Source organism: Brachyistius frenatus, unplaced genomic scaffold (genome assembly GCF_029030835.1).
Source record: "Brachyistius frenatus isolate BFR_SWC_R1_liver_20210118 unplaced genomic scaffold, ASM2903083v1 Contig_53, whole genome shotgun sequence".
NCBI classification, from domain to species: domain Eukaryota; kingdom Metazoa; phylum Chordata; class Actinopteri; family Embiotocidae; genus Brachyistius; species Brachyistius frenatus.
Genome location: NW_027210652.1, coordinates 2215131 through 2227500, shown reverse-complemented (window position 1 = coordinate 2227500; position 12370 = coordinate 2215131). Strand labels below are relative to the sequence as shown.

The following is a 12370-nucleotide window of genomic DNA, read 5'->3' as shown; positions in this document are numbered from 1 at the left end:
ATTCCTCTGAGTCTACAGGTATATTAGCTCCGGATCAAATGAGGTCCGGTGTGGACAAGTGTAGGGTCACTGCCCTTCAGACCAGGCTTAGGAGCAGATTGGGAGCTATTAAACAGAGAACGGATTTTCTTCAAGTAGTAAAAAGGGGAGGAAAGAGGGAGGGAGAGGTGGATTTGTTCTAAACTCACGGGCAGGATGAATAAATATATTTGAGCAGGAAAAGAATCAAAAGATTTTGAACAGGGCGAGTGGAATTGCAAAGTGCAAAGCTGTAGCAGAAATCCAAGGCAGAAAGGCTGAAAGGAATATACTGTAACTGATCCAATGAAACACCTGAACTCAAACATCCAGAGACAATTCAATAACTGGGAGTATGTTAGACAAGTAAGTGCAGTAAAAGATTTATAATATAGAAAGGAGGAGAAATGAATCATTAAAGAAAATTGTTTTTGGTTTAATAATGATGTTCAACATTAAAACTGACAGGTGCAGCAATCGGTAATCTACAACAGTCCAGTTGCATCTCATATAACCCAATACAGGTTTCTCAATCAACTGCACATCATAATCCTTATGAAGGGAAGATTAATGGCTGGGCTGCTGTATTATACTTCATACGTCACCTGTCAGTAGTTTTAATTGTATTGCCTGTATATAAAGTAGAATGTTTGTTTGTTTGTTTGTTTTTAAAGTAACACTTTGTTCTTCTGGACTTGGCTTCACAGGGGAAAGTGGAGGTGGAGGCAGGAAAAGAGGGGATGAAGTTTGAAGCGGGACCGTTCTCCTTCTATGGGATGATGGCGCTGACAGCCTCACCAGGTAACATCTCCCTCTCTGACTACCTGCCACTGTAAACTGCACAAGTCCAGGTACACGCATCCGTCCCATGTAGCACCATCTGCCACCACAAGTAAATTCTTAACCCGGGAAACACTGAGATCTGAGCGGCGTCTCAGTTCTTGACCCCAAAAAAATTGAGTTTATTACCAAAAATGATATCCGCATGAATTCTGTTCTAATATCATGAACGTACAAATCTTAAAGGGAACATCACTATTGCACATTTTATGTATAATAAATCAACAAAGTTATGGAGTAAGGCTCATTATTTGAATTCTTTGGCTACCAGGCCGGTGAAAATATACAAGGGGCCAGTAAAACTCTCACCTGCTGGCCGAGTGGGGAAAAAATGTTATGTTGAACCCTTAAACCTGGCATTGAATGCTTGCTTTGATCCTTTTATAATTTTTACAATGAAAAGTTTAAAAAAAAAAGAAGAAAAAAGCTTCATTTCATATTCCAAAAAGTTAAGAATTGCTTTTGTGCAGGTATCAAAAACCCAACCACTGCCAGTCCTACTTAGATTGTACTTACAGTAAAGAGTCATCATAACATCATGAGAGAGCATCACTAGTGATCCTCAGTTCATTCATAAACTGCAGTACTATTCTCAGCTTTTCAAAACTATTCTGATTCGCTTGGGTGGTGGGAGCTGAGAGACACCTACTGGTGAAACAGTAGAATAACCTTCCTGTCCCCATCAGTCAGATCAGACACAACAGCACCACAATTCATCCTTTAGCAGCAATAAAACACTTTGATACGTTGCTCTACTGTATTTAATCCAAGGTTATTATTTGTGTTTTTGTGGATTTATTTCTCCACTTTGACAGACTCTCCTCTCTTTCCATGTTACTTTTGTCCCCCCTCATCTCTCTCAAGTGCCTCTGTCCCTGTCTCGTACATTTGCAGTGAGTAGGACTGAATCATTAGCAGGATCTCCAGGTACAGTGGCCTTTTCTGTCTCTACACCCACCACACCATCCACTCCACTCATGTAATGTACAAATTGGAAAAACAATGTTTGATTGAAATTAACAAGAAAATCTTCAGAGTTTAACCTCCATACGTTGTCTAAACGTACGAGTGTGTTTAAGCACTTCGATCCTCACCGAACTTTTTTGCTTCGTGTGACTTTGTGAGCAAGAAAGTGTCGATGCAGCATTTACTGTAAATGTATGCGTGTTAGTGAAGGACAAAGAGGGAGAGAGGAAAACGGGTTCAGACTGAGACTTAACACCCTCATCCCCTGAGCCATTAGTCAAGTGGCTGAATGGTGTTGGAGACTGGAGGCCCCAGAGCAGAACTAGGCTCCGCCCCTCTCGCCCCTAACCTTTAACCCCCGACTACATAAACAAGACCTACAGCTACAGCCCCCTGCCGGACACCGCTGAGTGCATATACAAAGACATGCACGTATACACATGTTCACATGCACAGGCCCATGTACGCAGACCTCACACACATTCCACACATAACTACAAGACGGCGCTGCCTTGAACACAAACACACCCAACATGTATCCGGAAATGCTGTTGAACAAAAACATTCTGGTTCTGTCTGTAGCAGCGGCCTGCAGTGCACCTCTTCACATGTTTTTGGTATGTTTTTTTGAGCCGTGTTGTCCACACCTTACACGTACATTAATGCATTATGTGTTGTGTATTTCTTTTTTTTTTTTTACACGCCACCATTGTTATATTTTTTTGTTTTGACCCGGCCCCTGCAGCCCCGAAAAAGTGGAGTACTAATCCACAAGAGTTCACATGCCAGGTCTTTGGCCCACTGCGCTCCATCTGCCCCCCCCCCCCCCCCACACACACACACACACACACATATATTCCAATTTGGGATTACATACATTCCAGTCAGCGTAGTGGCATTAGCGTTGGACAAGCCGTTTCCACTTTGTTGTGTGTGATTTTCACTAGGCTTCTTTAAGAAGTGGAAAACATAATCTGGCTTTAATTAAAAATTACAAAAAAAAACAAAAAAAACAGAACAAGTCTTGTATGTGGTAGCACATAGAAGGAGGCAGCATCAGTGGAGATCACCGACTCATTACCTGCTATACGAACCTCCCCGCGCTGAAAGATTTACGTAGAAATGAGATTTCCATACGTCACAGCAAGCATCTGTGCAAATATCTAACACTTGACCTGGACAAATGTCACCAATACAGAGGATCTTAAGTGCTGCTGAGAAGCTCAGCTGGTTGCAGAGAAAATTCATAGTGAGTTATTGTCCTCATAACGATTCAAACCCGAAAAGTTACAAAATAGAAAATGTACATAACTTTAAAACTGTAATTATTTGCATTATTGCACAGACAGACAGAGAACATCTAAACGGACACGAAACCAATATGAATCAATAGTACTATAAACTTTAAAGGACAGTATATTAGATTACAGCAGTAGAAATGTCTATGATTGGTGCTGGATGACTGACACCTCACCCTCATTACCAAATATATTACTATAAAATGAGAGTTATCAATTCTCCCAGCCAAATAAGATCAAGTTAACTGTTTACGCTCGTCACTCTTCTGTCTGTAAGAAATCATCACACGCAGTGTTGATCTTGATTTTGCACAGACTGAGTCTTATTGAATTCCCTCAGTAATTCGAGTCAAAACAATACCACACCTAACTGGTCTCATTTGCCTCATGGAACTACGTTCAGTCCATTGGAGCAAAGATGAAACCAACTCAACAAGTGGAAGCTTTTACTTCCTTTAAGTTCTTGAGTCCCTGAAAGGGTTGCATATCTTCAGAAATACTTTTGCAAACCCGTACAAAACTGTTGCATCTTTCCAGGAGCTTTTCAGTAAGACTTCCCTTTAAGAAATAACTTTAAGCAACAGTAGAAAGTGTGACTGATTCTAAAGATCCAGATCATATACTCGTTATCTAGACTCAGTCAGACTCTCAAACATCTTGTTGCACTCTTTCCCCTCACAGAGAATAAATCTCCTCCACGGCCGTTTGGACTGAACCACTCGGACTCTCTGAACAGGAGTGATCGTATCGACGCCATCACGCCGACTCTGGGCAGCAGCAACAACCAGCTCAACTCCTTCCTGCATATCTACGTACCTGATTACTCGGTCAGAGCACGCTCAGACCTGCAGTATATAAAGGTGAGAACACACACAGGTGAGCAGAAAATAACTTGGGCTGAGGCTCATGCGTTTATTCAGAGGTTAAGCTTTGATTTACCACTTTGTTCATAACTAAAATCTTTTATTACCACCTTTTTACTGTCCCAGTTACCCGAGTGACATAAAATATAAAAAACAGATTATCTGATTGGTTTAAAATGTCAGTTCGGTAATTGCTTTATGACCATTTAAAAAGCTGTGTAACAAGTAACCCTGTTTCCTGTGTTTAGTGGGAGGGATACACAACTGATTTCATTGAGGCTTCTGATTGTTTCATTAGATGTCAAGTATTTAATAAAATCAATGTCAGCTCTCCATATAGAGAGTTTACAGACTTACCGGCTGTCTACCATAAACAACAACACAAACCGCTTACTGTTGTGACATTTAACCTGACACCATCGTCACCGTTTCCTAGGTAACACGCCAACAGTACCAGAACGCCGTGATGGCGTCGCGGATGGACAAAACTCCCCAGTCGACAGACAGCGAGTTTACCAAGATCGAGCTCACGCTGACAGAGCTTCACGACGGCGTGGAGACGCCAGCCGTCGTCACCACCGTGGCCAGCGCCGCTAGCACCGCCCCCGCGGTGGCCGTCGCGGTGGCCAACGAGACGTCCCACCTGCTCAACCAGCAGCAGAACTGTGTGGGCCTGAGCAGGAGCAACCACAGCGCCCACAACGAGGTACCCATCTAGCCCCTACCGACCTCGTGGAGACCCAGATCCTCCACCCTGTCTTGTGGACACACACGGAGCAGCGGCGTAGATGGAGATGAGGGAAAGTCGGGAGGCGTGGAGTGAGGGTTCTGCTCCAACCAGTAGCCCCCAGTCAGTCAGTCAGTGAGACCCTTTCATGGAGGGGCTGTGGGGAAGACAGGTGCTGCGTCACCCTGAACAACCCCACCCGAACGCTGTCAGAATCCCTGCTGTACTCCACCCTCTAACGGAGGGTGGACCCGGACAGTTCCTGTGACTGAGCTTCTTCTTTGGGACAATCTGACACTTTCATAGCGGTGACTTGGACTAGAGGACGGCAAGAGTGCACGCACACGCACACGCACACGCACGCACACACACACACACACACACACACACACACACACACACACACACACACACACACACACACACACACACACACACACACACACACACACACACACACACACAACAACACAACGCTCGCTGTACTTTCTCCTCAGGCCAAAGACTTTGGTCCCCCCCCATTCCTCTTCTTACATTGCACACATATTCAAACACGTTCACTTTCCCACACAAAAACAAATAAAACTCCCCCAGCGGTGCATCTTTCAGGGAGGCTCAGGTGACTGTTGATCCCATCAGCAAGGACTCAAACCCAAACACGCAGAGAGCAACGGTTAGTCAAAGACTGCACCAAAAACCGCTTTGAAAGGACCGTTAAACCACGAACCAAGAATGTTTTCCTGTATTTATTTATTTTATAATATTGTATGTATATATGTATGCGTGGAGACATGATATGACATAAACTGGCAGGCATGAGGTGTCATATCAAAAAGAACATGCTACATATATGAACATCCATTCATGTATATGAGGAGGTGAGGGTCTTTTACAGATACAGTATGTATATTACAGATCTTGTTATTTTTACTATTACCCTAAATCAGGCTTATGGTACACTATCTTTTTCACCTTTTAAAAAAAAAAAAGAAGAAAGAAAAAAAAAAACACAAAAAAAATCACACTTTTGCCTTTAAGAGAAATCATATAATTAATTATTTTAACAAAGTGCAATGAACCGCAATTTATTTAAGAGATGATTATAAATAAACAAAATTGACTGTATTATAAATTGACAGATATATTTGTATGTATGTACTGTATGTATATTTGTTTTTGAAAGATTTCAGACTGCAGCCATCTATGAGCAAAATTGTGCTTAAGTCCGTCTCTCTTCCCCTGTCGCTTTTCTGTTTTTGCATCCTTTGACCTCAAACACGTCCACTAGTGTTCATATAGGCGTTACGATGCCTTGACCTGTTACCACAGTGTAGTTCTGGGAGGGGGTGAGGGGGTTGGGGGTTGGGGGTGGGGGGGATATGTGTACGAAAAAGTGCCAACATAGCATCTATGCATGTGGAGGTTATGTTTTTTTTTTTGTTTGTTTGTTGTTTTTTTCAATTTTACGCATAATCAAACTTGATAATTGCACAGTATTAATGACCTCATCTAACATGTTGAGCATCATCAACGTCACAAAAAGCAACCTCGACATTAAACGTGTCCATGAATGATACACAGCTATGTTTTTCCACTGCTGAATGTGTTGTTGTTTTTCTTTGCTGAATGTGTTACTTGCATGTGTGCAGCCTGGTCGTAGAGCTCACCAAGGTTTATTTTGTTGGATAACAGAGAACATGAAAGAGACTAGACGGTACTTTTTTTGGTTCCCCACATATTGTAGATTATAACCTAAGTTTAATAATTCTTAAGTTAATTCAGATCAGAATCTAAAAATATCCTTTGCAAATGGTGGCTGCTATTAAAGACAAATATTTATATTGTTTTCCTTTTATCTTAGATGCACTGTAGCTGTGTGTGTTTATTTCACTATTTCAAGGACAAACAATTAAAGAATAGTTTGACATTTTGGGGAATGGATTTATTCACTTTCTTGTTGAGTTAAGACGAGAAGATTAATGCCAGTCTCATGTCTATTATGGCTGTACATCAATCCAAAATATCTCATTTATTCCCCCAGGAAGGAACATAACTCCCTATAAAAACCACAACTTTTTTGACAGTTAGTTTGCATCTTGTTTGTTAAATCCACAGAAAAAACCAACAGTAAAAGATTAGCCGTTGACCTGCTTTCCCTTCCTCAAGTTCACAATGAGCATACAGACATGAGATTGATATCTATCTTCTTATCTGCAGTAACTCTTGACAAGAAAGTGAATAATTTTTCAAAATTTCTTCTAGTTTTTTTTTTTTTTAGTAGTTTCTTGCCCTCGTTATTTTACCTCATAAAGACAGGAATGAGTTTTAAGATGCTGTATGTGTGCTGGAAATTGTTCCTAAAGCTACATGAGTCTTAGACGAGAATAATTCTGTTTATTTCATATATATATATATATATAGATATATCTATCTATATATCTATATAGAGATATATATAGAAGAGTAGATTTTAAACTATAAAGTTATTTTGATTCCACTTTCAGGCCTGTTCATTAACATGATATGTACTGTATGCTGGCAGTTTGCTTGCCGCTTTACAGGCAACATAAAAGTGTCTTAAAGCTGAAATCTGTCCTAACATTCAGTTGCAGATTGTAACCACTGGTGGTAGCTGTTTCCTCATGTATTTCACTGTATGTGTGCGTGTGTGCCTGTGTGTGTGTGTGCGTGTGTGTGTGTGTGTGCGTGTGTGCGTGTGTGTGTGTGTGTGTGTGCGTACGCGCGTGTGTGTAAAACAGCCTCTGAAATCTGCACACATGGACAAACAGCCCTTCCATCTGTTCAACCAGGAGGGGCGTCCCTGTTGTATAACCAGACACAGAGTAAATCTGCATTGTTTGCAGCTGTGTTGGCTGTTGTTTCTTGTTTACTTGAAAGTGCTCCTATGCAGCAGACTTCATCTGCTCTGCAGGGACAATCACTCCAGAGATAAAGCAATGATTCAGACTGTAAAATTGTGACATTCAAACTCTGCTTTACAAGCCTGTGGTTCTCAGTGCCTGATGGGAGAACATGACAACTCAAACATGCACACCAGGACAAACTGGGGGGAAAGCATCAGCTGTGATTGGGTTATTTAAATATTCACATATATATACTGTCTTTATTTTCCCCTCTTACACACTCCATCCTCTGCTCAACACAGATCATCGTTCTCCGACTATGTGAATGCTTTGCAGGCCTGTGTTTAACTGGTCTTTTGTCCATCCCAATGCTGCTACTGAACCCGTGCGCTGTGCATAATGCTTCTTCTACCTGAAGACAACATTCCCTTTGCCTCCTCCAGCTGGTGGTTTAATAAAAAAAGTGAATGATTAACAGACAAGACAGGTGGCTCGGTGTACTAAATGTAAAGCTCTGCTGCTTCTCAATGTTTTCCTCTGAGGCTCGTGGTCTGCTCACACCAACAAACACACTTTTTACTACAGACCAGAGTTAAAGTGACTGCATGTAACTTTTGAATCAAGTACCAAGACAATTTTCCTCTTAAAAATTAAAAGTTGGGTTTATAAGCAATAGAAAACACAGTTAGCATGGTTTCCCCCATTATATAACACTTCTGCACCGCATCCAAGTGTTGTTTTTTTCACAGCAAATAAGCTAAATGAACAGAAAAATATATATTTTGAGTGCTGATTATGGAGGAGGAAAAAAAACCTGCAATTCAAATCTATTCACTATTTGCCTTGTTTTACCAGTTTTAGTGATTTTTTTTTTAATGAAATACTGTAATGATAAAAGTCCAAATTTATGCGCAAATGCATTGTTTTTAAACCATAAGCCAACCCACCCTTCACTGCACCCACCGAGGACCCTTGATACAGAAATAATTGGTCTGCTATGACCAGGAGCTAAAAGCAGATGTTAGATTACAAGAATATCTGTTCTTATATAGATGGGACGACACATAAAAGGTGGAAAGTTGGAGAGTTTGATAGGACGTTTACCGACAGCATAAGGGCACATAAATAAATAAAAACCAGATATATATAAAGACCACCTACCTGTTTTAAACAGGTAGAGATAATATACCACATGCTATCTGGATCTTTAAAAATAAAAAATTGATGCAGGTGATTTTGATTGTACAGTGGACTGACGAAAAAGTCCAAAACGTTTAGAAATTAGTTGTTTAGAAAAATAAACATAATCTCTTGGGTTTTTTGTGAACCTTGTGTGGCTCATTTTTCCATATAAAGTTAAAAAGCAGCCCGTCTAAACCAGAGGACTTGTGTTTTTAAATAAAGGGAGGTGAAAACATAAAAGGACGAAGTAGTATTCTGCTATAGAGACATAAATTCAATTTAATAGCAATTACTGGGTCCAAATTGTCATTTATCATCATCTTCTCATCCTTTCGTGATTATAATTCCCAAATGTCTGACTGAATCTTTTACTCCATATATATAGAGATATATATATATATCTATATATATAGAGATATATATATATATATATATATATATATATAGATATATATATATATAGATATAGATATATATATATATATATATATATATCTGTATATATATCTGTATATATATCTATATATATAGATATATAGGATAGAATATATATACACTCAGTTATATATATATATATATTCAATATATTATATAGATATATATATCTTCAGAAATATATATCTATATATATAGGCTGAAGGAAGACAAAGGTTGGGACACTTCACCATCATACAACCAGAAGAAAGAGGAAGACGTCGAGATGTCATTTGTGCTCCAAACACATTAAAAGAAAATGTGAAATATGATGTGAACATCTCACTTCTCATCACTGCCCAGTTAGCTTCGTTAGCTCCGTCACGACCAGCGGTCTTACCCGAGAGGTCGCCTGGTCTCCTCCTTCTCGGCAGCGGCCTCCTCGCCTCCTCCCTGGTCGCTCCATCCTGATGGAGCCTCGCTCCTCCTGCTCCTGTTCAACAGCGTCCTTCTGTTCCTCCATCAGCCGCCGACATTATAACTGCAGCTAACCTTAAACGTTTGAACTGGCACGTTACTATCTTTTAATACATTTCTTAACTTAAAACATTTCGCAACGCCAACCACAGTAGTATTATTTTTTAATTATCTCTCCGACGTGTTCCGCTTTCCTTTTCCTTCTTTCTGGGACTTCATCTATTTGTATTTTGGATTAATTATCGACATCAACGTCTTTCCGTCTTGATTTGATTTTCCCGCCTGAACTCGGGCGTGGATGGACTGTTCCACTCAAAGGGGAGGGACGGGGGGGGTTGATTACTATAGCACTTCCTGTACCTGTCTCACTGCATTGCGCAGGGAGCCTAAATGGAACAGTATAACCCCCCCGCGCAGATGGGCTGCTCCAACAGCAAATGGGCAGCAACAGGTGTTTTGGCGGTTTGTCGACCAACCAAAATATGGCGCACCTGTAAAGACGCCCAAAGCAGAAGATCTGTTTAAACCTGCTCTTTAAAAAAACAAGTCATCTTCTTTTTCAGCTTCATTAATGATGATACATGATTTGAAGTCTATACTTTTCCTGGCTAAAATTTGTCTGAAAGGTTTTCTCCATGAATATTGTCACATCATTGCAGCCTATTAATCATGTTTACTGTCATATCTTTGTTAATGTTGTTGGAAGCATAACTTTGAATTTCAGATGGGCTTGTTAGACTTAGATTAGGTTTTTAAGTCTTTAAGCATGCATTTTATTATTATTAAAGCTTAAGTTATTATCAAATGTATGAAAATCACACTGTTGAGACAAAAAAAAGCCCAAAGTATGTGCTGCTGAAACTATTTCATTCAGATGTCCAGAAATAAAGTTAGAGGTGTATCTCAAGAAGCATGCAACAAGAATTGGTCTCATTATTAGATGCAGCAGTAATGTATGCGTCACATAAAGACATCTATCATTTCAGTTCATATTGCTTTTCAGGGCTGCATCCATTTTTAAGTAATTTTAGATTTAATGACATGATCAATAACCGCTTAGCACATTTATAAATAAAAGAAGAACAACAAAATATTACAAACTATCTTTATTCTACATTTTTATGTAATTTACCTCAATGTACAGTCTGAAGAATAATTTCTGGAAACAAACAAACAAAACACTGTCTGGAAGAACATAAATTGATATGCATAAAAACAAAAGATTATCATAGTTTACAAAATAAACGGTGGCTGTATTTTTTGCACCTCTAAATGCAGGTGCATTTTGGGCATTACAACAATGGATAATAATCTTCTAAAGCACGGTTACCTGTTCACCAGGCTGGCGTTAGTTCAAAGTCTGAGTGACAGACTCCTGTGGAACTGTATAAAAATCAACAAAGAAAAGTTATTTTTAAAAAGAAAATGATAAAAAAAAAGGAAATGGAAAGGTCTATTTACAGTTCTGTAAACCAAGACCATTTAAAAACACTAGCTTAGAAAAATAATAACCCTATGGTGTTGATCACAAGTGACATATTAGTTATGGTACTTAACATGCTATTCACATTTCCCTTCATTTTTAAGATATTTTTTACAGGTTTGCAGTTGTTTTTTTCTCCTCTGTGTAAACTACTCTGAAAAATGTCAGAAAAGCTTTTCCTAAAAATGATGCAGTTCACAGAAGTAAAACCGATGCTACCTTAACCGCCGTGGCACAACAGATATTCTTGTTATTTTCACATGCGTATGCAATTTATGCAAAAGACAGTCAACTATCACCCATTTAGCAATGCAGCTGCCTCATGTAGCGTATCCAGTTACTCTACAGTCAAGAAACAAAACATCAGGAAAGAAAATACAAATATTTCATTTGTAAAAAAGAAAAAAGAAAAATAACATAAACGGCTCTAATATCTTTCTCAGTGTCCAACAAACTTTCATCCAATGAATCGTCCTAGTTAAACACATTCACCTCTGTCCAGTCCACATCAATCCAAAACTAAAAATTATGTAAAAAAGTAGACGGCATGTTCCTTCCCTTTTGTGGCCTAAGTCAAGAGGCCGATCCAACACTTACAAGACTGATGCAACATGTCTAGACTTGATATAAAGGTGAGGAAGTTTGACATACAGAAAACAGAGAATGTTAAAAAAGGAAACCATAAGTCATCATCATCGCTCCGATATCGGCGACGCTGCGGTTAAAGGCCCTGAAAACTTATTTTCTCCATCAGCTTCTCAACATGAACCGTTTGCTGACAAAATATGAACCGTTTTGGTGATCAAACTCATGTTTCTCTGGACCCTTTCTTTTTTTTTTACTAGTTTGAAGGGGCGGGGGTTTAACTGAAAAAGTGACGTCACAAACTTCCTCCTGCTGCTCAGGGCATTGTGACATACATCAGAATCTGATGACAGCTGGTAGGTTGTTTGGTCATTAGCCAACTTTCTAACTAAATTTAGATCAAATTATTCAATAAACTTGGATGGTGCAAATTTTACAAGGCGATGCCGTCGCAGAACAAGACGGCGCGATGACACGATGACATGAAACGAGTGCGATTGAGACCTCAAACAAATACTTAACAGGTGGACAAACTTTCTGAGTTATTGAAAGTAAGGTCATAATAAAAAGGGAAATGGATGTGGAAAAATGCGCAAAGATGTTTTGTTTAACTTTGATTCAGCTTATTTATATTTGTGAATTCCTAATGTCAT

The 12370-nt window shown here is 39.5% G+C and overlaps 1 protein-coding gene across 1 annotated transcript in view; it reads left to right on the top strand.

Moving 5' to 3' along the window:
• Positions 1 to 5117, top strand: part of cnnm2b (cyclin and CBS domain divalent metal cation transport mediator 2b) — a 34780-nt gene extending 29663 nt beyond the window's left edge. The window contains exons 5-8 of the mRNA XM_069704986.1: positions 726 to 819; positions 1723 to 1785; positions 3804 to 3982; positions 4422 to 5117. Of these exons, the coding sequence (XP_069561087.1) occupies positions 726 to 819; positions 1723 to 1785; positions 3804 to 3982; positions 4422 to 4703 (618 nt within the window). The 3' untranslated portion in view covers positions 4704 to 5117. The remainder of the gene's footprint in view (positions 1 to 725; positions 820 to 1722; positions 1786 to 3803; positions 3983 to 4421) is intronic.
• Positions 5118 to 12370: the final 7253 nt, after the last annotated feature.